We start from the raw sequence: 24,434 nt of genomic DNA, 5'->3' as shown, positions 1-24,434 counted from the left end.
TAGAGGTTGTTTTGTTGTGTCATTGTGTTTTTAGACCTGCGCATCCAGGATTTGAATTAGCTGAAGATGTCAAAAACAAAAATCAGTCCTGACACATGCAGAGTGAAACTGCACAACTTTACGTTTCACACTATCATTGTGCACAGGCAGGTCACACCACCAAGGGGAACAGTAGCATTTGTCATCCCTGTTTGTCTCATCTGTAATCTATTTCCATAGAGCATTACATTTTTGGCTTTGTGGGGTATATAAGCAGTGAATCAGTGTATTTCCTCCTTTTGTGTGATTCCAGATGCCCCCTCCACTGAGCAGCAGGAACTGTTCACCCAGAAACTCCAGCAGTGCTGCGTCCTCTTCGACTTCTTTGACTCGGTGACGGACCTGAAGAGCAAGGAGATCAAGAGGGCAACTCTCAACGAGCTCGTGGACTACGTTTCCACCAACAGAGGGGTGCTGGTGGAGTCCGCATACCCAGAGATCACTAATATGGTGAGGATGCGTGCACAGAGTGCTTAACAATTTTCTGGTGTACCTCTAAATTTCTGCAGCTTGTTTAGATTTAGAAAACAAATGCTGCATGCAGAGGCCAGAGCAACCACAGAAGCAGTTAATTAAGCGTTATTAAACAGCAAAGAGCCTCCCCCACCCCCCTGTGACTGTAACATCCTGTGCACTTGTGCAGGATTTTAAAAAATGGAGGCTGATTGTGTGTCTAGACAGGATGTGTCGTTTCAGCGGCACATGAGGAACATATTACCATTTCTTTTACAAAAGCTCTTACTCTACCTTTACTAAGATTTAGACCAACTTCTAACCTCATTTAAAACTTAGATAATCTACACAAAGATAATGCAAGTGTCTATCATGAGACTTCCTGTGACTTTTTCATGACCAGCCCATACACACTTCACTTTTCTGATCATGTGACATCCTCAAACCCAGAGATTTTTTTTTTTTTTTTCCTCACACTCTGTCTCCATCTATTATAAAAATTCCTGCACACTGTATAACCACTGGTATATTTAATTATTTACGATGCTTTTATCTGCTCGACCTTCATCAGAAGAGTTTATTCTTTCCTCCAATGCACCTGGCGCTCAGTCAGGTGTGCAGAGATTTTTTTTCCAGATTTTTAATTTAAAAAAAAAAAAATCCATTGTTAAAGAAACAACTTTAAAACACATAACGTGTCAAACAAATGAAAAATAGCCCCTTTAGGTCAGAAAAGAACCATTAGATCCAATATATATTCAAAAGCCTGGAGTCTTGTCACACAATGTTTGTAGCTGTTTTTCAAATATATTTTGAGGAATCTGGAAACATGTTTTGCACTTAAAACGCATGTGAAATGACAAACTGTAACTCAAAGAGGTGCATTTAAGAATGAGACATGAGCACTTAAATCATGTCCAGTTATATTTTATTAAAATGTTATTTAGAGATATACTGTACGAGTGCATTCACTGGAAAAGTAGAGCAACGGAGAGCGGCGCCAACTTAGCAACGGCTCATTTTCCACTGATGTTGTGAAACACATGATAGTGTTAACGACCAACCCAACCCCCTGCAATGCATCATTGGGCCAACATTGTATAGATTTGTGTTCATGTAGTAGGTGCCCTGAGCAGCCTAGTTTCCTCCTACAGTACAATAATGACTCATGGGCAACATTTAGAGCGCAGCGGTACTGTAGTCACTGCTGCAGCGATTCACTCCACACTGCAGATTATCACGATGGAGACGAATGAGCACATCCACAGCTGAGTCAAGGAGTCTTCAGATTACTAATGGACTGTAGGCAGTAATCCATGTCAGACCTTGCAACTATTGATTTAGGTTTCACAGGGTATTTGCAGGTCTTCAAAAGTTTTAAAAAGTGTTGAATTTTAAGGCTTAGCTCACAGAGAGAGAGAGAGAGAGAGGCCTTGTATTTACAATGTCTTAAATTTTACTTGGTGATCACTGCAGAAGCCCTGATTCATCTTGTCTCTCATTATAGTCAGTTAAGTTTTTTTTTTCCTCCAATAGCTTTGGAGACTGCATATGTTGTTTAAATGCTTCTTGATCAGTTGATCTTTTTCACTGCCTAAATTATCATTAAATGTAAATTTAGAATCTCCCTTCATTGATCTGCCCTTAGTCTTAGTGCAATTGGGAGTGCTGTCATATGATTGTATGTCTTTGTATAAAAAGCACCATTCAGACACTTTAAATGCTAATATCTGTTACTTTCCTCAATAACAGCCCACTGTCACATTCAGCAAACGGCACTTTTGTGCAGCTGTCATGAGCTAAATTATAATTTCTGTTTTGGCTGGCAGTATAAGCTAACTTCAGGCTGACATGGTTTTGAAAAAGTCGATGGGCAAACGTGTTTGGTTTCAATGTTTAAGAAACCAAAATTAAATTAATTTGACCATCCAGAACTGAAATGCAGTGATGATTGTTTCATCACAGCTAATAAAGGAAATATTGAGAGCCAAATGTCGGTACTACAGCCAGTGCAATTTAATCACTTTTTAGTTTGGATTAGTTGGAAATTTCTTTGACGAGTCACCTTGAAAAGCCAAGAAACTACACCACCTTACCAGAGATACTGTTACTGAACAGGTCATGCACAGGATAAATACTACTTCACATGTTGTAGCTTATTTACCTTATTAGTGACCACTTGCGCTACCACACAGGTTGGTTACCTGAAGTAGTGTAAATGGTTGACTCCGGCTGGTCCGCGGGTATTGTCAGTGCTCTGTCTTCATAATCTCATTTATCGATGCAGTGTATATTAGACGAACATGGGTCAGGCTCAAGAGAAAGCCCAGTTGAGAGCCAAGTGTCGGTACTACAGACAGGCTCCTGAATGAGGTTAGACAAATAGCAGCTGCACTTTCAGAAAGCTGGACTGATAATAGCTCTCCCGGATACTCCATGCTTGGCATCACATGATAATGAGAAGGTGAGTGTTTAAAGTGCGGCCCATTATTCTGCTGCAGTGAGGACTGCTTTGATCACTGAGGTTTTTAGGAGTACAAACAGCTAGGTTTCTCATATATGTAGAAGGAGGTTTTGCCAACTCTGTAATTAGTGTCACTAGTATTTTATAGAAAATCATGTCTTTCAAACAATTTCCATTGAATTCCTTCTCTGTGTCAGGGATGAGAGGAAAAAGACAGCAGGGTTAGCTGAAAAGAGCATCAATGAGCTTTAATTCCCCTTTTTATTCGCTTTAATTCCCACCCTTTTCATCCTTTGTGCTAATGCTACACTCCAAGCTTGCATTTTCTCGCTGTCTCACCCCCCCTCCTCCCCCCTTGTCTTTCTCTCTCATCCTGAGCGTTGCTAGGTGTTGATTGCCACTACTGTCACCCTCAAACTGACCCCACACAGAGCTACAGCCTCCCCTGTCATCAGCGAGCCTACACTGGTTTCACTTACAGCACTGTCACTTAGGAACAGCCCGTTTTTTTTTTTAAATCCTCCTCCATCACTTTCGCTCACAAATCACCGTTTCCTTTTTCCCCAGCATGAAAATTTCTCACACGCCTCCCATGTTTGTCATCCTCCCACAATATTTTCTCATGTTTTGTCCAACTGTAGTTATTTTTCAATATTGTGAACTGACTGGGGGAATTAAAGGCGCACGCCTTATGCTTTTGTGGTGAATTATGGAACCTATTATGCTATGTAGAAATCAGGGACTGTAGACCAAAGAATTGACAGATATAGACGGCTGTGCTTTGGGGCCACAGCTGCATCGAGGGACTGGCTCCATTCACGTGAATGAGAGGGCTGCCTGTGTTTTTTTTTTTTCCACAGAGGGCACAAGTCAATCTGAACATGGCCTTAAACTCTTACTTAATCTCGATAGAGACATCTTTATAGAAATAGAGGCTATCTAATGGCTAGATAATGGCTACTCAATGTAAGCGAGTTTGAACATCGCACTGTATTCTTACAAGTATTCTTTCCAGATGGTATTTTTATCTGCTCAGTAACAGCTGCATTACAGTGTCAGACTTCTCAAAAATAACAGGAAAGCCACAAGCAGGCAAATAACAGCCCAGTGCAACAGTGGTGAGCTGAAGGGCATCTCTGAATGCACAGCTCACTCAACCTTGAAGGGGATACGCCGCAGCGGCACAAGCCCAAGCTGGGTACCATTCCTTTCAACTGATAACAGCATCGGAGTGTAACGTTCATGTGAGAGTAAAAACTAGATCGTCTGAGTGTTAGCACGATCAGTTTTTAGCATTGTGTATTTATCTTTAATGAACAGTTTTAGCAGGACATCACTTTATTCTCTGATTAGCTTAGTGTCCTTGGTTTGATTTTACCATTTCCATCCATGACAGTTCTGCTAGCTAGTTCAGAAATGAGATTCCCTTGCAAAGTTTTTTTCTGTGGGTTTTTCAACGTGTCAGATTTTGGGCGACCGTCAGCTTCGAAATTCCTTTGCCGCCTTCCTCTCCCATTAGTGTCAGTTGGATTTTCCAGCCGCCAATAGTTAATTTGATGTTGTCTTTATCACTTCAGCATGAGAGTGTGCACCCAATCACATAATGCCAGCTTTTCCAGCAGCTCCCCACTGCTGTGTTTGTCACTCTCAAATTTACCCTGGCTAAAAATAACAAGGTGGGACAGAGGTGGGGGTGACCTGTCTACAATGATTGTCTTTGGTACAGAATTTTAATAGGGAATAGCGGCAAATGCAGAATCTGTAATGGCTTTATCCGGGCCTTTTCTGTTTTGGTGACGGTATTAAACATCCTCAGTTAAATTAAACATGGTCAGAAATAGTCCAGATAAAGTTGCTTTCCACTCCAATTATCAAGCTGCCAGTGATGTTCTGGCAAGAGTGTTTGTATTCTTCTTCTCCTGGGTCGTACCAGATGTTTTAGAGCAGTGAACTAGTTTTGTATCCAGGTTTTGTGTAGAGACAGGTACGAGTTTCCACTTGGCATCAGTTTGTTTCCTGAATACATCTCAACCGATTGTGCCCACATTTATTTAATCTCTGCGCAACTGTAACAGCTGCTTATCACAAAACATCAGGCCATACAGTTCAAAAGGGGACTATAGTGTCTTGCTTCGGGTACAAATGCAGCGACTTTGTCTAACTTGTTACTTATGTCACTTGTTGATCATTTGTGTCACAATAATCTATTTCCTGACTGTATGTCCTCCCATGCTCTCCTGAGATGTTAACTCTTCTCTCCAGATCAGCACCAACATTTTCCGGACTCTTCCGCCAAGTGAAAACCCCGATTTTGACCCAGAGGAGGATGAACCCACTCTAGAGGCTTCATGGCCTCACATACAAGTGAGAATCTGATACTTGACCTTGTCAGTTCTTCACTTTAGATTATATCGCTGTTTGTTAGAGAACCTACAAAGTGAATATTTTTATTTAGTTTTTAAGTTTTCCTTTTCCTTTTCTAGCTGGTGTACGAGTTTCTCCTGCGGTTTCTAGAAAATCCAGACTTCCAGCCCAGCATTGCGAAGCGCTACATTGATCAGAAATTTGTTCTGCAGGTGAGTGTCGTAAAATATATTATATAAAAATATAAAAATATTTAAAGTATTAATCATTTACATGTTGGAGCACTTGACAGCTTCTTTCAGCTGTTACAGATGGTTGGTCAAATGATTAGAATTTCTGAATGTGGTAAATACGTTGTGTTTTGGGAGTTTACCAACCTACAGTATGCTTCATTGGATGAGTCAAATCATTAATACGCTGTAGCTCGTCTACATCTGTCCTGACTCTGTACCCACCTACCTCAGGAATGCTTCCCTTCGTGTGTGAATCTGCAGAGAGAAGCAGCAGCTAATAGGGACCACAGAGCCTGGAATGTTGGCTGGGCCACATCCGAGGTGCCTGGACCGACTTTCCATGATGTTAGTGTGTCGTGGGGAAGCTTTAAATAGCTGCCTGTTGTTTACTCTTCAGGAGGAGAGAGGCGAACTGTGGTTGGAGCAATGGGAACGAGGTGGAGGTTTGGGTGGCAATACGGGCAGGGAAAGAAGGCCTGTGGTTTAGGGAACTTAAGTCACCATAACACACACACAGCATAAGGCCGGGTCTGAGATGTACACAGACATGTTCACCACAGAGGTTAAAGTACAAGGGCAGCAAGGTGAAGCATCCTGAGAGGAAGTTTTTACAAGGGAGGAAACACTTTAGTGTGAAGAATCCTTGTTCAGTGTACTTGTTTTCATATGTCTTTAGATTCTTATTGGCACTTTGCACCACAGCAACATACCTACCAAAGGTAAACCCTGTGGTGACCTTACTATTAGGTGTTTGTTATTTGCACTGTACATGTAAAGGTGTCACTGTTATTATCATTATCTTGCATCCCCACTCTTTAATAACGGGTGTGGAGTAGAACAAACATGCAGCAAAGCAGGATCATGTTTTGCCAAATGTTTTGATGTCTACTTTGATTTAATCAATACTTTCTGAAGCTGTGAACCTGTTGAGTCTGTCGCAAACACCCCTCAAGCTGTTCCGCAAAGTGTACTCAAAGCACATTCTTTAAACTTTAGCGTGTAGCTGTTAAGTATGCGGAAGGATCACAAGGAAGCAGTGGCTGAAGTAGCAAAAATTTAATGATGCAGCATAGTCTTGGTGGCTCACAGCTCGGCTCCTTAGGACCAGTCACGAGTGGTTTTCTGTCATACTAACTAGTTAATGGCTTTAAAAGTAGCACTGCCCTGGTGCTACTGATGCTGTTGCAGAAGAAAAAAGCCTTTCGACATGGGAAAACAACCATATGTGGAGCTAAGAGCCGAACATGTGGTCGGGCACGTGGTCAGGGTGTATTTTAGGCTTTTTTTTTTTTCTCATCTGTCTGTGGGTTGGCACGAGGGACCTGTTTTTGGTTCATTATAAAATATAGAGATTTTCAAAATCTTCTGATGCATTTAAACCCATAACTGGTTCTGCACAGTGCAATAAGAGTTTCATAATTCTCTGTGTAATCGGCCATATTTCCTCAGTTTAATGTGTTGGCCGTGTTCATGAACAGTAACTGAAATGCTCTTGTTAGAAAATGGGATGCTCATAAAAAAACTAAGATATAAACAGTCAATTATTTATAGGAGTGGGCAAACTTAGGTATTCCCAAACCTGACAGTGGAATACGGCTTTGCTGGCTCGGTTTAATTGTAAGTGAACTGTTCAGCTGGAAAACACACCATGGACTTGCGAAGCAATAGCCTACCTAGGACTAGGTGAGTGTGAAGGCTTCATGCTGTACAGATGAACCTCAGTCTTTAGCGTGACATTGTCCAGTCACTGTCAGTGGGAGCCTGAGGTTTTATACATAAATAGAAAACTGCTTCACTTGAAAGTCATTATAGTCGGTAAGACCATGTCGTGCCTTATTCATAGGCCCTTTTCTTTGTTGTTGTCACACAGTTGCTGCCTTGTATCTCAATCAAATTTAGTACACGCAGGCGTTTAGTCAAGGTATTACTGAATTAATTTTGGTAATGACCTGATTGTTCTCATAGTGGATAAGCCTGTTATTGTAAGCATGAAATTAACAGGTTAACAGGAGAGTGTGTTGATTGCAGTTGATTTCCAGGAGTATGTTTGTTTAATCACGAAGGCCTTCATGATTGTGCATTGTGTCTTGAGTTTAAATGCAGATGGGCATGTAGCCTTGTATATATTTTATTTTATTTTATTTATTTTTTTGACTCAAGGTAGGAAAAAAAAAACAAAACTGTGCCATGACCACTGGGTTATTCGAGGACTGAAACTTAAGTCCTAGTGTGACCTATTGTGATTGAATATTGACATCACCTCAGGCACAATCGGCATCTCTGAATTATACACAGCTTTGGTTTTATAATAAAATCAGATCCAGTGTCTACATCCCATTTTGTCCTCATTGATGAACGTCTGAACAGTCAAAATTCATCTCTTCTCTCAGGTTATCAAGGACGCAGATTTTACCAAAACACTGAGAGGTAGATATTTTTACAACTGCCCTTTAATTTTCTGTCAGATGACAAATCTATTTCATCTGAGCTCTAAGTGGGTGTAATGCTGATAAATCTAGTCAAGAATATTTCATGTGAACAGCAAGGGTTTCTGATATTATTTACAGTAAGAGAATTTGCTCCGGGCAACACCTACATTTCTTTATGATACCAGTAACAGTCATGTGATGTGAGAGTAATGGAGAAAGATGCAGCTATTGTCTGCACCAGTACCTTTTAAAGGTGATGGTAGAGGAAAATGGAAGAAGCAGCAGTCTCCCTCGTGTTGACGTTGAACAAAGCCCCAGTTGCCACACAAGATCTGCTTATTTGCAACGCGGTCAGGCTAGGTTGCACCGTTTAACTCCCAAGGCTTAATAGGTTTAATGTAGCTGAATGAATGTGAATCAGCATAGTACAGGAGAAGAACATGTGTGCACAATGATTCCCTTTTCCTGTGTATACACAGGTTTAAAAATAGACTGTCAGCCCTGTCACTGAGGTGCTGATGGCATGCTAGTGGAAGATAAGTGCCATACTGATCTGAGCCTGAAAACATTCCTTTTGAACTCAGTGGCATCGGCTTGGCTGCTCTCAACAGTATTGTAATGACTCATCAAATGTTGCTGCGAATAGCTCTTTTATCCCAGAGGTTTCTAATCTGTTTATGTTATAGAGCATGCAGTCAGAAACACTGTATGTTTGGTATGTACGATGTTGGTAGCTCGTAGGACGTGACTTAATTATTTATACACATTTGGAAGTAATTCTCAACAAGTTTGCCCTTTTCTTTTTGTTTTTTCTGGCTTTCCTGAAGTGGCCCCAAAAAAAAAAAGTTATTACAGGTTTAACATTAGATAAAAGTTTTTAAATTAGTAGAAAAGATCTCCCTAGTTTGCTGGTTCTTGTAGTCTAGTCCTCTTCACTGTTAGCCAAAGGATGGGCAAGATAGGAAAAATTAATGTCACAGTGTGTAATCCAAACACCCAGCTGTAATTCAGTATTCAGGGTTTCCCGCAGCTTTTTATAATGAAGGACCCCCTGCCTCACCTGAATTTCTAACTTCAAAGGAAATGATTACGTTTTTATGAAATGTATTGAATGGGTCATATGGAGTAACAGCACTGATAATGAGATAAGATGTGTCAAAATCTGTCTCCAGCTCAGCAGGTGATTGATGGATCAATCACATCATACACTGGCTTTGCATTAATTAATCAGAGCAGGACGCAGCAATGTTGGAGAAAAAAAAAAAAAAAAAAAAGGAACCCTCCCGAGAACTCATCCTTATTCTTGGTTCAATTTGCTATACAGTACGGACACATGATAAAAGATTTTCTTTATTGAAATTCCTTTCAAATTAATCAGGACTGAGAACTGAGTGCCTGTTTGTCTTTTCCTCTTATCTGTCCTTTCAGCTGCTGGAGCTGTTTGACAGTGAGGACCCAAGGGAGAGGGACTTCCTGAAGACCATCCTGCATCGGATTTATGGAAAGTTCCTGGGGTTGCGAGCCTTCATCAGGAAGCAGATCAACAATATTTTCTTGAGGTGAGCAAAATCTAGAATTGAGAATTCATTTCTGATTCACAGAAACATTTACCTCATGACGCGTTGAGCCATCTAAGAAATTATTTCTTTAAACACATCATCACATTGCGAGACCCAGACGGATCCATCCCACCTCTCACAAACAGAAAGGAAGCAGAAAAATAAGTGCAGATGGAGGCAATCAGGTTCCAAACAGCAGCGTGTTGAATCTTTACGGCTCCTGTTGCTGCGTGACAACGGGGCTTTAGATGATTGAAACAGGGGACACTTGATGTCGTTTCCAACAGGCAAGGTGGCAAAACGGGTGCACCCACTTTGACCATCTGCCACTGAGGATAAAAATAGTGCCACAGTTGTCAGGCTCTGTCTGTACATACCATGGGTGCACAGCCACATGGAAATGGGTTTCCAAACAGAGGAGGTGAGCAATGCAAAAGAACACAGTAATGGGAGCAGACTGAATCAATTGTTCTGATCAGTGTGGTCTGATTTTAGAGGTGTGATGTGTTTCATAATTTCTGTTGTCAATGTTTTTTTTTTGTTTTTTTTTTTGTTTTTCTTTGCTGTTGCAGGTTCATCTATGAAACTGAGCACTTCAACGGAGTTGCTGAGCTGCTAGAAATCCTGGGAAGGTGAGTAATGGCGTAAGGTCAGGTGACGTACAGTTGGTCACCATGTAGACTGGAGCTTTAAGGATTAATGCCCAGGAATTTCTCTGGTTTTAAACTGGCTTGTGCAGAATGTCATGTGTTCGTTGACGGGGAGGACTTTTGCTCTCTTGCATCCCCAAAGTAAAAGTTCCCTCAGGCCTCTTCTCTTCTGTCGTGTTATTGCTCTGAATTCCCTTCATATTTCTCTTCCTCTTCAGGAACTGGATAGTCACAGCTCTGATCCTGCAGCATTCGGTTTGTGCTGCTGCCGTTCTGTCCAGTAATCTGACGTCGTTCTGTTGTTTCGTTGTTTACAGTATCATCAATGGGTTTGCGTTACCTCTGAAGGCAGAGCACAAACAGTTCCTGATGAAGGTGCTCATCCCGTTACACACAGCTAAAGGTCTGGCCCTTTTCCATGCACAGGTAGGAAAAACTCTCTTTGCTGTTACGTCTGTTATAGAAGATTTCGTTAATTCAAAACAGAAAACACAAAACATTTGATATAATTTGTAATAACTGTTGTTAGGGATTGTCTTAGCAGGATTAAACCCTGTCATGATGTAATCTCAGTGGTATAGCACCGTCTAGTGGCTTTGAAATGAAAATGATTTTTTCACTGCAGCTTCCTTCATCTCTTCAGCCTGTTGCAGTGTTTGTCTTTGTCTTTAGTCTGGTGCTCAGCAAATAGAATGCTGCTCATTCGGTTTGAGATCAGGTGACTGACTTGCGGACAATCAAAGATATTCCACCTCTTCACCCTGAAAAGCTCTTTCGATTGCACACCGCTCCTGTAGACATCTGCCTTTATCGTGTTACTTCCACCACCAGTGAAATCATCAGTAAATGCTGGTGTGCCAGGCTTTGGGTCACGAGCTGTTCCTTTTTTCTTCCTCCACATATTTCTCTTTTGGTCATTTTCATTGAGTTTGATTTACTGGTTTCGTTTAGCGTTTTTGAAAACTGCCACTGTCGTATTGCTTCATGTGGCGAATCCTCTGACGTTATGTTCATGGAGCCTTCTCTTTGCCTTTGACTTGGAAACATGTACGCCTACATCACTGACGTGCTGTACAGTCATGAAAGGGAGTTTTTTTTTTCTTCATGCGTTTAATTTTCCGGTCATCCACAGGACTCGTGCTCCCCGGTCTGCCTGACTGTTTGCAATTTTCTTTTGTGCATGAACTAACGTTGAGACGACACCCAGCAAATGCTTATGGTCTGGACTGTATGTTTTCACCTCAGAGGCCTGTATCTGCTGTAACTACTGAAATCTTGACAGTCAGATAGTCTTCATTATAATGTGGTGTTATCAGGTTGACATTATTTTTCAGTATCGTCTGAACTTTTCTGTGTTTTCTTTTGTGTCACTCAGTTGGCCTACTGTGTGGTCCAGTTCCTGGAGAAGGATCCTTCGCTCACTGAACCGGTACTTTTTTTTTTTTATTCATTCCTCCCACTCAAAGCAAAAAGCCTCAAGCCCTAAATTAGTCTACACTGTGGAGAAATTTGTAGTGGGTGCGATCAACCACAGTGTTTCTGTTTTTCACATTAGAGAGAAATTCTCAAGAAATTCTCTTTTATCTATGCAGGTGATCCGCGGGCTGCTGAAGTTTTGGCCTAAAACCTGCAGCCAGAAGGAGGTATTCTGCATGTCTGCAGATCACACCATACCCTTGTAACAGGTTTCAAACAGATTTTAATGTTCTGCTTCATACTCTTCACCTCTTTTCAAAATTAGGTGATGTTCCTCGGTGAAATTGAGGAGATTCTGGATGTCATTGAGCCAACGCAATTCAAGAAAATCCAGGAGCCATTGTTCAAACAGATCTCCAAATGTGTGGCTAACCCACACTTTCAGGTAAACGCACAAACGTACAGGAACACGCAGACAGTGTAAAACATTTTAAAACCTTTGGTGGTTTCATTAGGTTCCCTGGGGTTTTCCTCTGACACCACACATGCAGAGTATACCAGCAGCTTAACTGCCTAACGAACTAATCACTCCTGTGGTTGTGGTTGAGCTTATTGTCCCACACGGTGAGAAGAAAAAGTGGCATTGTCAAAAGGGACTCTTTCACTGCTTCAGTTGAGTGATTATATTTTTACTTTGTGCAAGCTGTGGTAACTTTTAAGTTTAAGTGACCCTAGTGGTTATTCATGCATGACATGTGACTTTAAAATTTTTCATCACATTTAAACAAGATCTAAAATAGGAGTTTGTCCTTGTATCATTAACCAGCGCAGTCCTTACTTTTGGACTGAAGTCTTTCTGCTTTTCTGTCTCCGTCCTCACAGGTAGCAGAGCGAGCGCTGTACTTCTGGAACAACGAGTACATTCTCAGCCTCATCGAGGAGAACATCGACAAGATCCTTCCCATCATGTTCGGTAGCCTGTACAGGATCTCCAAAGAGCACTGGAATCCGTATGTATTCGGAAGCAGCCTGACTAATTTCAGAGTCATTCACACACAGTAAAACACTCGCTGAGCTAAATGGTAGCTCTTATTGAGGTATTCAGGTCCAGAAAACCTGTCGTATCATAAAGATAATCTGAGTTCAAAGGCCTGTTTGCTACTGATTCAGCTCTCTCACACATCTGCGAACCATTAGCAAGCTGCCCTGTTCAGTTTTGATTATATACATTGTTCCCAAAGGTCAAGGATCAACGTCATTGCACAGAAACCTGCTGTGTCTGTATGACGCTACGATCATGTGCTGGCTTTAAGCTTGTGTTTACACGTGCGCGTCACAGACAGATGTATAGACGGCACCATGGTGACACGTCTCTTGTCGTCAGTTCTAGTTCTTGGATGTGAGAGTAGGAGAAACCTCTGCATTTATTTTCGATATTACTCTGGGTTTCTTGTAACTGCTCGTTAGTTATTGTGTATGGAGAGTTCTTTGAAGGTATGTGCTGCATGTTGATATGAAAACATCAGTTCCTCTCAGCTTAATTAATCACTGTTAGCAAAAATAGAGACACTGGAACTACTTTTTTGGAAGGGAAGTGAAATGCCCACTGTTAACCAGCACAGGAGTTATGCTTCACGGTCGTGTTTCTGATGCCGACGTCTCTTTGCTGTGCTGCAGGACGATCGTAGCTCTGGTCTACAACGTGCTGAAGACGTTGATGGAGATGAACTGCACTCTGTTTGATGAGTTGACTTCCTCCTATAAAGCAGACAGGCAACGGTGAGTAACAGACACTTGCAGAGTATGAAACATGCACTGGAAATTGCCATCTGCTGGGCCACTTTCGGTCACTCCCCCTGAAACCATTAAATTAGTCTGAAAAAGTATCTGGCATCGGTTTTCATGTAAAGGGTTTTTTTTTTAGCTACATCCAAGTTTGGCAGCTGAGTACACAACCAAACTAATGTCTTTATAAAGTACCTTTGTTTTGTTTTTTTAACCATCTTTGGACATTAGTATTATGTTTCTGCTCTTTTTGATCACAGCTGCTTCTTAATCGGTGATGCATCAGGTCTTTTGGTGCATTTTCCTCTGGTCCATTTTGGATCAGGTCCAACATTTTGCAGTCATGTTTACAGAAAACACTTTTACTTGTACCCTTAATTATGGCTTAATGATGGTGTTTAAAAACATGACAAAAGAATTTGTGTCATGTCCTATTTATGTTTCAATTGCTGCTAGTTATTTTTTTAATGCGCCCAAGTAACAGTGTTTAAATGTTGTCCTCCCAGGGAGAAGAAGAAGGAGCAGGAGAGGGACGAGCTGTGGAAGAAGCTGGAGGAGTTGAGGCTCAGCGACGCTGCTCTGGTCCAGAACAACAGCCACGGGCTCCCGAGTGTCCAGAACAACAACAATAACAACAACAACAACAACAACAACAACAGTAATAACAATAACAATGACAACCAGGACAAGAGCGTTGATTCTGCTACTGCTGTCACCACAGAAGAGCCTGACGTCAGCGTGGCAGCCAGTGAGAGCACCCCATGTGCCAAATGACAGCGGATGTCGGTTTGTTTTTTATTCCATAACGGTTTGACACCGTGTTCAGGACCGTCAGGGGAGGATTAACGGAGATGGAAAAATACAAATTACACCTCAGCAGTATATTACATCTACTTAGAGTGACTTAGAACGCCAGCATTTCTTCGGCAGAAAAAAAATATATATATATATATATATATTTCAACTTAAGACTATTTTTGGATGTTACAGTGTGGCTGCAGTATATTGTTTATTTGTCTGATCAAAGATTTATCCTTTCACATTTAGTTTCTTAACTGAAAATGATTTTATTTGTTATATTCATTGTATGATACATGGGAGGGGAGAAAATAATGATGACTTGAATTTAATGTTTCCGATCGTGCTGCACTTAGACAAGCTGAATAGCTATTTAAAGATGTCTATTTTTTAATGTGCTTTTCCTTGTTGCTGCCAACACTTGGGTGCAAAACCTTAAGGAAGAAGGGAACTGCAGACTTTGGGAGGATTCGTGGCAAATGGGACCAGACCCATGATTAGACATTAAGAGTCCATTAATGTATAGAAAAGGGCTGATGTCAGGAGCAGAAGAAGCTAGAGGACAGGTCTCTGGTGTTAGAGGTGAACTGGAGGTGCATGGCCAAATAAGTTCATTCTTAAAGAAAAATAATCCCAGGTGTGGTTCACCATTATAAAGTGTCATATTTGTCAGATTATTTTTGTGTCGGGTGTTGGTAATTTTTTTTTTTTTTTTTGTTAATCTGGGTATATGGGTGAAGACACGAAGCTAATAGTTGTAACACAACACCTGCGTTGATGAGATTAATCACACTAAAGTATTGAGAGGGCTCTCAAATAATGAAATGTTTTTTTAGCCTGACTTGAATTAAAGGAACAGTTTAACATTTTCAGACATACATTTCTTTGCTTTCTTGCTGAGAGTTAGATGAGAAGGTTGACACCGCCCTCTCTGAAGAAAGCAAATGTTTCCCAAAGCAACTGCTATTTGTAAATTTAAAAAAAAATAAAATAAAAATACATTCACAGACCTACAGTACTATATTTTTCCAGAGTATTGACCAGGCAAATATTTTTGAATGTTTCATTTTGCAGATGGATTATGATGCAGGATGTACTTGTACTTGTACATTTGATGATATGCTAGTTTGGAGGCTACTTAAAGGGACATGCCACTCAGTTTAAGATTTAATGTACAGTGTAATGTTTCTGTGGTCTATGAAAGTGCAGTCAGTGCTTATAGGAGTATAAATGTTTCTCTCTCAAAGCTGAAAAGCAAAGACGCTCTTACCACCACTCTTACCTGTTTGTTTTTTTTTTCCTTTTTTTGAACAATACACCGGAGGCTCATTTTGTCTATCTTTGAAATCCAAACAAGGCTCATTATGACGTAGTGATATCGAGGAAAATCAACACACCAGAAAATCCCACAGGATTGTAATCCTTACCATCATTGCCTCCCGTTCTCCAGACTTTATAACCTTGCATTTGCTTCAACACTCCATTTTCTGATGTTTTGAGTGGTTAAATGTGCTTATTAACTTAATCTGACTGCCACAGATCATAGGAATGACCTCTGAGAGTTTTCTTTTTTTAACTGAATGGTATTCCCTCTGAACCTGAGTGTCTGCTCGCTTGTTTTTAAGTTCCTATTTTAGGTCCAGTCTTTTCTGATGCCTTTCTGTGTCAGTACAGCATTCCAGCCTCTGTGACGTAAAAAAAAAAAAAAAAAAAAAAAAAGAAGCTGCGTGGGGAACCTGTTTTCTAATCGCAGATCTTATTTAGGTTTCACCATCAAATAAAGTCTACTTTATCTTTCTACTCGAAATGTAAAAATGTTTTTTTTTCTCCACCAGTGTTTGTGTTCAGCTGCAGTACATCATGAAGGTCAACAGGTGGTGCAAGTGCAAGCTTGTTTCTCCTGCCTTTCAGCAGCATAGAGCGCTTGGCCATAGTAAAGAATGGTTTTTGTTGGTCACTTCATGTAACAAATTACATTTCTTTAAATAGTTATTATTTTGCAATGTGTATATATAATTTTTATTTATTCAGGTTCTCTCATGTATATCAAGGAGGAGCAGGAGAAACAAGACACATACAAACAGCACCAGACTCTTTCAGTCTGGGCACCTTGCTCCTGTGTGGGAGGGGTGTGGGTGCCTTTTACATGTCAGTGCCCAAAAGGTCCATGTTTATGGAGGTTTTGTCCAGTTGAAAATGAACTCATGTTCAGTTCACTCATGGGAGGTCAGTGCGGTCTGACAGATAAAAGCGTTAAAAGCCTTCAGGCTTCCCTCGTGGGACATACACATATAGTTCTGTTCTAGCTACTGTTACATAACTATATTGTAGTCTATATGCTGATGTTTTGTAACTGCATCACTCATGGATGAAGTCAAACAATGTAGGAAATGAGTACATATTGAGAACAATGAGTACAATTCATACACTCAAGGCTGTAGCTGCCATTGAGAACATGTCCTCTGCATTCTCTTTCAGATGTATGAGGGCCTGAAGTTCAGTTTACAGGTTGTGATCTAAAGCCATGGAGGGAATAAGTTATATTACACATCGTAAAAGAAGCAATACAAGAAGGAATGTGTGGATTATAAATACTCCATTACTAGTGTTCAGTTAATATCCTACTAAAGTAAAAGTGCATAAGTATTATGAGCAAAATGTACTTGAGATGTCAAAAGTAACAGCAGGCATTCTTCAGGTTAATGGCCCCTGTGAGTGACCGATTGTTTTCTGTGACATTTTTTCCATCAGTATTAACGCACAGCTGTTGAGAAATGTAATTATTGCCTTATTTCAAACAGGTATTTAATGTCAAGTTCCTGAAAGCTAAGGACTCCAGGTGGTCCTGTTATGTGCTTATCCGCATATGTGCTCTGGGTTCCCTTTTATTTATTTATTTATTTATTTAAAACGTCCTTACAGTCTTGAGCATTGGTTTTCCACAGTGACAGGTTCACACGGCAAGTGGGAAAGTCTGGAAGCTTCCATTCAGTCCCTGAGGAGAGGAGAACGTGTCACCTGTGTGATTTGGATGAAAAGTATTTCATAGTCCATTGTCCTTTTTTTGTTGTTGTTATATGAGGGTTCAGTAGCGTGTTCCGTAGTAGTGGGTTCAATCAATCAACGTGATGTTTCAGTTGCATTTGTCACCTCTGGGCCTCCGTACCCGCTGGAAGAGCGCTGAGCTGGATCAGATCGCACCACAGACGTTTAGAACGGGGCAGAGCGGTTACCATGGTGACACACCTGCCAGCATAAAAAGAAAGTCAGCCTCCGTGCGCGCGCCGCGCTTTGTGGTGCACAAGTCCGGAGTTTTAAGCCGCAACAACCCTCGGACAGCAGCAACCAATGCCTCTGAACTGCTCTGATGACAACTGGACCATCTCTGCGTTCACCTCCAAACTGACACCTGCCGCTGACATATGTGTGGGACTGGCCATCCTCTCCGTCGGTATGTGCGTTTACCTGCTCTCCCCTCATTTTAACCGCCGTCCTTGAAAAGCTAGCGGCGGCTCATAGACTATACTGGTAAAAGCGATAACAGCAGAGAAATGTCAGTTTATTGAAATGTAAGAAATAAACCAGCTAAAGTATGACTTTGAAACTCTTCACATGAACTTTCCCCCCCTTTATTCTATCAGCTTGTCTTCTTTGGGATTTGATTATTTTTACTTCTTAACCTTTTAAACTAATTTAATTGAAGTCTGTCAGTTTGTAAAATTCCCTGCTCAATACCTCCCAACGTTGATGAAAGTTTTCCATTTATCAAGATGTACATGTTATTCTTTGTTTATCTAAAGGTGAACAAAGTCAGTCATTAGACTAAAGCAGGAGTAATTAGACTCAGGTGTGTGTGTCACCGGCATGTTCAGGGTGTTAATATGCAAAAATAGTTGTCCTGCCTACTGCCTGTGTCTTAAAAAGCCAGTTAAATTTTTTTTACTGTGGATTTTAAAATACATAAATACAGGGAGTGTTTACAAAACACTTAAAAAAAAAAGGAAAAAAAGGCTGCTGCATCGTAGCAAAGCGCAAAAATCATGTCGTCCACTGAAGCTTCCGCTTCACGTTTTCATTCACGTTTTCGTTTATCCAACCCTGATATATCTGAGTCCTCTGACACAGAGTTCCACCGTCGCCCAAAAACTATAAAACACACATCTGAACGACACTTTGTGTTGCTTCTCCAGGAAGAACATGGGCGCTGTAGTTTATTTTGAGTCCGTCCCTCATATACCATCTGTTTGCTCCTGCGTGAGCGATGTTAGCGGAAAGAAGAAAGAAGTCTCCCCAAGAATAATGCCAGCATCAGTCGTTTCAGCAAATGCACTAAAAACATAGGTTTGCGTTGGAGAGACGAAGCCCTCTACCGGCCGTAGTAATAATGACAAAAGCAAAAGAGGAAGTCGTGTGACGCTGTTACAGAAGTTGTTAGAGGTTGGGTTGGATGGATTTTTTTTTTTTTTTTTTTTTTTTAAATAACTTCCCATAACTTTAACCATGTTTGTTATTGTAACCGTGAAGGTTCCCTAACCTTAAATAAGTACTACACGTCTAAAAATACATTTTATTTTTCACTGAAATGAATTTATACAGTACATCAACGTTTCCTACAGAGTCAGACTTCTCCTGCCTGGGGTAGCTGCAGGCATTATTCTGAGCTGTGTGATCCCTTACTCATAGTAGCGCCATGCAATTATTTTATATTGTGAGGCATGGTGGTAATCAGCATAGAATAGAATGGCCTTAATTGTCATTGAACAATGTCCAACGAAATTACAGTGTCACTTCCCTCTAAGGTGCTTGTGTGTAATAAATACAAAAAAAGAAAAGAAAAAAAAATATATAAAGATAAAAATAGGAAGTAGGAAAATCAAAGAAGGTGCCTCTGAGTATATGCATAGAAGAATGGCAGCATGACCTTTGTATCAGACAAGGGATATCAACATGGCATGTAAATAAGAATGATAGCAGCAAACATGAAGAAAAGAAAGAAGTAAAAATTGTCCCATATGAAGCATAGGAACCTCCACAGCAATTGATTAATAAAGAAGAATGGCTGTTCAGCAGGAGATCCCATTTCACAGTGTTTCCAATTTTTCTTCTGTACAGGAATATTTTCAGCACAGATGAACTCAGGAGGACGTCTTTCAGTCTTTGTGTGGACAAATTGTAGTTTGAAACTACTATTGTAAGGACATTTTGGTCAATCCTCACAACTTGAAATGGCTGTTTCAGGGTTAAGAATGGGTTTTAAGGAGGATAGGGAATGTATTATGTTAATTAGTGTCCCCAAAATATAGAAAGACCCTCAAAAGCTTTGAAACATGGTGTGTAAGACACTCAGACTTCTAATGTATTGGTCCAGGATGAATTGGAAGAGAATGACAAATTTGAATATTTGTAGAATCCCTCTCTTACTCTCTTGCGTTTACAGTCAGTTGCAGCATTAATTCTGAAACAAAAAGAAATGCTTGTTTCCCTGTTTTCCTTCTCTGCAGTTCTGCTCTCTGTTCTGGGCAATGGGCTGGTCCTGGTGATCTGTTACCGCAGGAGGAAGAAGATGGTGGGCTCGGAGCTGCTGTGTGTCAACCTGGCCGTGGTCGACTTCCTTTGCTGCATCTGTTTCTACCCGCTCTCCATCCTGTCCTCTTTCCGCCACGCGTGGGTGGGAGAAAACATCACGTGTGTTTACTACGGCTTTGGCTGCTACGTCTTCGGACTGTGCGGCATGTTCACCATCACCGCCATCAGCATCATCCGCTACCTGAAGACTTGCTACAGCTTGGTTTACGGTGAGGGGAGTCCAGGTCATGATATTTCTAAGAGCTATATGAAGGCAGCTGGACTTGCTTGAAGACGTTTCACTTGCTTGAAGACGTTTCACCTCTTGTTCGAAAGGACTTTGATGGTAGTCGAAGGGATGTTGACAAAGGGGTAATAAACAGATGAAAGGACAGGAAAGATAAAAGGCTTTGATTCTTTAGGACAGCTGCATTTTTTATTGGAAGTTATAAATCAAATAATCCTCATCTAAAGATTTTCAGAAAGCCCCTCATGCTCAATACCAGATCTATTGTGTGTAGATGCAGCAAAGTAAAGCAAAGTGCATGACATAACCTTTTCTACCAACTTGACTAGAAAACCAAACAAACATGAGACTGAAGACAGAGTGTTTGAAATGAACCCAAACAAGCTCAAAGTTTTCACAATTTGCAGTTATAACATGGTTCATCTGCATTTGTGTTTTGTCACAGTGGACAGGCGGAGCACATTTCACAGTTCGTATGTGCAGATGTCTTTCTGTTTCTGTTTCTTCTGTCACGATGTCAGAAATAACATCTGAGTACATTGCTGCTTTATGCTTCAGTGGCTGCTTTTAAAATGGCTCTCACAAAAGGTGACAAGAAGACGCAGATGTTGTAAGAGTGTTCTCCTTTCAGTGTGACAGTGGCCACATTAATGATGCTTTTCATGACAAACAGAGCTGGATGTGCAGAACTGATGAAGTGTCATCTTTTATTAAGAACTGAAGAACATCAGACTTTGGTTTTCTATAAGTGTTATATTTAGAAACCATATAAAAGACTTTCTTAATTAATTATTTAAAATGAAAAACATTAGACACACGATTCCTTATTGATTTCACTCTCTCTTTACAGCTGGGTGGCTGGAAGGAGCCAACATCTGGATCACGTGCTGCACCATCTGGCTGGTCGCTGCTGTGTGGTCCAGCTTCCCTCTGTTCGGCTGGGGCGAGTACGTCCCTGAGCCTTACGGGGTATCCTGCACCATCGCCTGGAGGGGTTACCATACCTCAAAGAAGGACGCTTTCTACGTCATCTGCTCCTTCACCTGCTTCACGCTGGTTCCTGTCCTCCTCATCGTGGTGTCCCAGTGTCAGATCCTCTACAAGGTGTCCCGCTTCTCCTACTCTCTGTCTGCACGGGGCATCCGCAGCAACCTGAGGCACGCTGAGAAACGGCTGTCCATGGTGAGTGCTGTGGTGGAAAAGCAAGCCAGTTACTGTGTGTCAGACTCCTCACATTGTCCCTCATACTCACCGTGTTTAGACATTTTCTTCAGTGTTAAAAGTGAGGCTGGGATACTGACACTCTCCTCTGTCCACTCACGTGTAGAGTTCAGTGGTGTGTTGAAAACCTGTGGACATAAAAAAAATCCAAGTAATTTCAAATGGCATAAGCAAATGTATATGTTTCTGAGTAGCCCAGTACTATTATATTCTTGTAAGTAAACGAAATACATCCACTCAAGTGTAATTCAGTCCAATTTTAAGGTGCTTCATTTGGTATTTTGGTGATGGTGGTGGAGAGTGCTGTCTGACATGACATCTCTCGTTAATATGAAGACCATAGCATATGATTCTCATTATTTTCAGGCTTCATCAGGCATTCAGTGAAGCCACACGTCGTTTGTGGAAGCATCTGCATTTGTTTTGTTTTTCTAGTCATTATTGTAAGTTCTTCCCTTGTCACTCATCCATGTCTCCATCTGCACTTTCACATTCATTGTGTTTGGTGCGATCGCATCTTCAGTTTACCTTCTGTTGCCTGAGTTGTCAAGGAAAGGATGCGTGTTTGTATTTGGTTGCTTTCATTCACATTACAAAGAGGGCTCATTAGCAAAGCTCTCAAGGATCACACGTGGCTTGTTTACCAGACAGACACGTGGTGGACCTTCTTTCACTTTCACATTTTAATATGAATAACTCAAAACACACGAGCTGAACTGAGGAAATGCTAATACCGAAACATTGGAGAAGACCAAATTAAAGACACTGGAGACAATGATATCCTCAGAAAGTGTAAGGCTAACCGAATCTAAAAAAATGAGTGTCATGTCTGTGGGTTTTCAAATACTTTAGCTGCTGCTCTAATAGCTGATCACGTGGCGATCTACAATAACCATCATGCAGTATCTCTTCCTCACATGTCTCAATTATAAACTGTTTTTTTATGTAAATTAGTTTATAGTATGTAAGCGACAAGCAAAGTGTTGTGCTGGAGGAGGAGTTTCCACAATCCAATGGTGACATTTAGAGGAGATTGCTTCTTAACCTTGTTAGCTGTTGTGACAAAGGCGGACATGTCTTCCAGGTGTTTTTCAGAGCCATACAACATAACATTTGGTGCTTTGCCTCTGAAAATAAACATGTCATTTTAAGTAAGTGTGAACATGACTAATGCTGTCATTTTTCTGGAGAGGACAGTCATTATTCACATGACCATAAGAGATTACTTGACAGGAAGACATTGACCATGTGCCCATTGCTGATGTTTTTCTAAAGAGAACGGTCTCTGAGGAAACATGATGTATGTAATTACACTTCTCTGTCACTAGTACGCTACATAAGAAATGATTCATGCCTTTCCAGCACAATAAGTAACTCTCTGCAATCTGTCACTTCCTCCTCCAGATGTTTTTCTGTATCAGCTTGGGTTTTGTGATAGCCTGGGCCCCGTACGCTGTCGTGTCCTTCCTCTTCATTTTCCACAAGGAGCACTGCTACATGGCTCCCGAGGGCTTTGTTTTCCCCGCCCTCTTCGCCAAAAGCTCCCACATTTACAACCCATTCATCTACTTCTACTTTAACAAGACTTTCCAGCGGGAGCTGCGCTGCCTGCTCCTCTCATTCTGCCCCAAGCTGGCCGGAAACCGAGTCGGGGCCCACACCACTGCGGGCCATCAAGCCCTGTACCCCATCCAAATTCAGCTCCAGGAAATAGGGTGCATCCGCAAGAGCAAAGGGAAAGTAACACACACCAGTGGCAAACGTGTCCACGGCAGGCCGGTGTACACCTGCTGGGGGTCTACATCAAAGAATACCCAGGCCATCTTAGAAAATAAACCTGCCAAAGGCTCCCTACCTGTCTCTATATGAGCTCTGTCTATTACACTGTTTATGCAGAGACAAGAATCTGTGATTTAAGGGTTAACCTGTGGAAAGCTGTCAACCAAACACTGTACCGTTTCACTGAAGACTCTCAGAAATTAACCAGAGTCCATGTTGCTGATTTTGTAAATGAACAAGCTGATAAATAAGAGTTTCTGTCTGGATTTGATGCATCTGGGAGAATTAGCAGCCAACTCCAGCTCCCAGTGAGTCTGCTCAGCAGCCTGCATCCTGCTAAAGCTTTAGATCATTTATACTCCTCATAAGTAAAAAGTACATGCAAACCAATGCAACTGTGCATCATAAATAAAGCTTTGCTGTTGGTGCTGTGTAAATGAATTCATGTTTAATGGATGTGGTGTTATATTGTCAACGCACAGTATAATCCTCACAACTCTTTAATCGCACAGGTGGCGTGAATGTGGTAATCGTTCTTATTTCTACCAACTATCTCATGTGACGTAATCATGGCCAGACAAAGGTTCTATTTTGGAATTGATCATTCAGGTTTATGCAGTATTTATGCTGTTCTGTGTTTGTGCTGTCAGTAAATTACTGTGAATTGTACTGTCTGTACAATTGTTCTGTGTTATTAAAGAAGTATTAGTAAATCAGCAAAGGGACCAGAAGATTACAGAATTAGACTCATTTTAAATAAAACCACACACTGTGTTTTATCATATCTGTGTGAATTTCCATTCCCTTAATGGGTTTTGTTGTTGTTGTCGTAATTTCAGCCTGCAGTTGCCTTTTCTACGTTCAGCAGATCAACTATGAGAGTGTTTGTACTCTCTGTTAACTGCCTCAGCTACTGAACACACAGACATAAAAAAACCCAGGAATGAATCCAGCTCAAAGCTATGATGCAATTAACTCCTCTGCAATTACACAGGTTCAGTGCGTGTGTTTATGTGTGCGAGGGTGAACTGTTTGAACTCCACATTTGTACAGTATTTGTAATATTATGTACAGGGTGGTGGCTCTGTTTTTCCAGTCCCTGTTTGTAATAATGACTGTCTGTCTGTTTTTAGATATTAACTGTTTTTAGATTTTAGAATAACTGGGCTGTGAATTTATCCTTGTTGTCATATTTCCTCTCCTTTGTGTTCTAAAGCCGCCCTAAATAATTTTTCTGACACTCAGATTTCTTTTGTGACTTTGAAATAATATTAGAAATGTGTTTGTACAATATACAGAAATGAAAAATCCTGTGTGGACAAAACTGATGAAAAACAATCATCCTGCAGCATCAGATCTATGGATGGATTAACTGAGAAGAATAAACAGTTTGAAATGAAGAAATCTTGCATACTAATCTTCTGTGATTGTT

General features: G+C 40.9%; 2 protein-coding genes across 2 annotated transcripts in view; both read left to right on the top strand.

Moving 5' to 3' along the window:
- The window catches only part of ppp2r5a (protein phosphatase 2, regulatory subunit B', alpha isoform), a 31,079-nt gene extending 15,023 nt beyond the window's left edge, over window positions 1-16,056 (top strand). Inside the window, exons 2-13 of the mRNA XM_041064025.1 lie at window positions 293-489; window positions 5,219-5,320; window positions 5,440-5,532; window positions 9,411-9,541; window positions 10,114-10,173; window positions 10,509-10,617; window positions 11,567-11,620; window positions 11,784-11,834; window positions 11,933-12,052; window positions 12,490-12,617; window positions 13,285-13,386; window positions 13,899-16,056. Coding sequence (XP_040919959.1) covers window positions 293-489; window positions 5,219-5,320; window positions 5,440-5,532; window positions 9,411-9,541; window positions 10,114-10,173; window positions 10,509-10,617; window positions 11,567-11,620; window positions 11,784-11,834; window positions 11,933-12,052; window positions 12,490-12,617; window positions 13,285-13,386; window positions 13,899-14,166 — 1,415 coding nt within the window. The 3' untranslated portion in view covers window positions 14,167-16,056. The remainder of the gene's footprint in view (window positions 1-292; window positions 490-5,218; window positions 5,321-5,439; window positions 5,533-9,410; window positions 9,542-10,113; window positions 10,174-10,508; window positions 10,618-11,566; window positions 11,621-11,783; window positions 11,835-11,932; window positions 12,053-12,489; window positions 12,618-13,284; window positions 13,387-13,898) is intronic.
- A 1,353-nt stretch (window positions 16,057-17,409) lies between these two features.
- Window positions 17,410-24,364, top strand: opn8c (opsin 8, group member c). Its single transcript, XM_041064026.1, has 4 exons — window positions 17,410-17,641; window positions 19,692-19,985; window positions 20,853-21,184; window positions 22,628-24,364. The coding sequence occupies exons 1-4, from the start codon at window positions 17,539-17,541 to the stop codon at window positions 23,090-23,092; spliced, it is 1,194 nt and encodes a 397-aa protein (XP_040919960.1). The 5' UTR covers window positions 17,410-17,538; the 3' UTR covers window positions 23,093-24,364.
- The last annotated feature ends 70 nt before the right edge of the window (window positions 24,365-24,434 follow it).

The sequence above is a fragment of the Toxotes jaculatrix genome, chromosome 19 (assembly GCF_017976425.1).
Source record: "Toxotes jaculatrix isolate fToxJac2 chromosome 19, fToxJac2.pri, whole genome shotgun sequence".
Lineage (NCBI taxonomy): Eukaryota > Metazoa > Chordata > Actinopteri > Toxotidae > Toxotes > Toxotes jaculatrix.
Note: the sequence above shows the minus strand (reverse complement) of the source record. Positions and strands in the feature narration are given on the sequence as shown.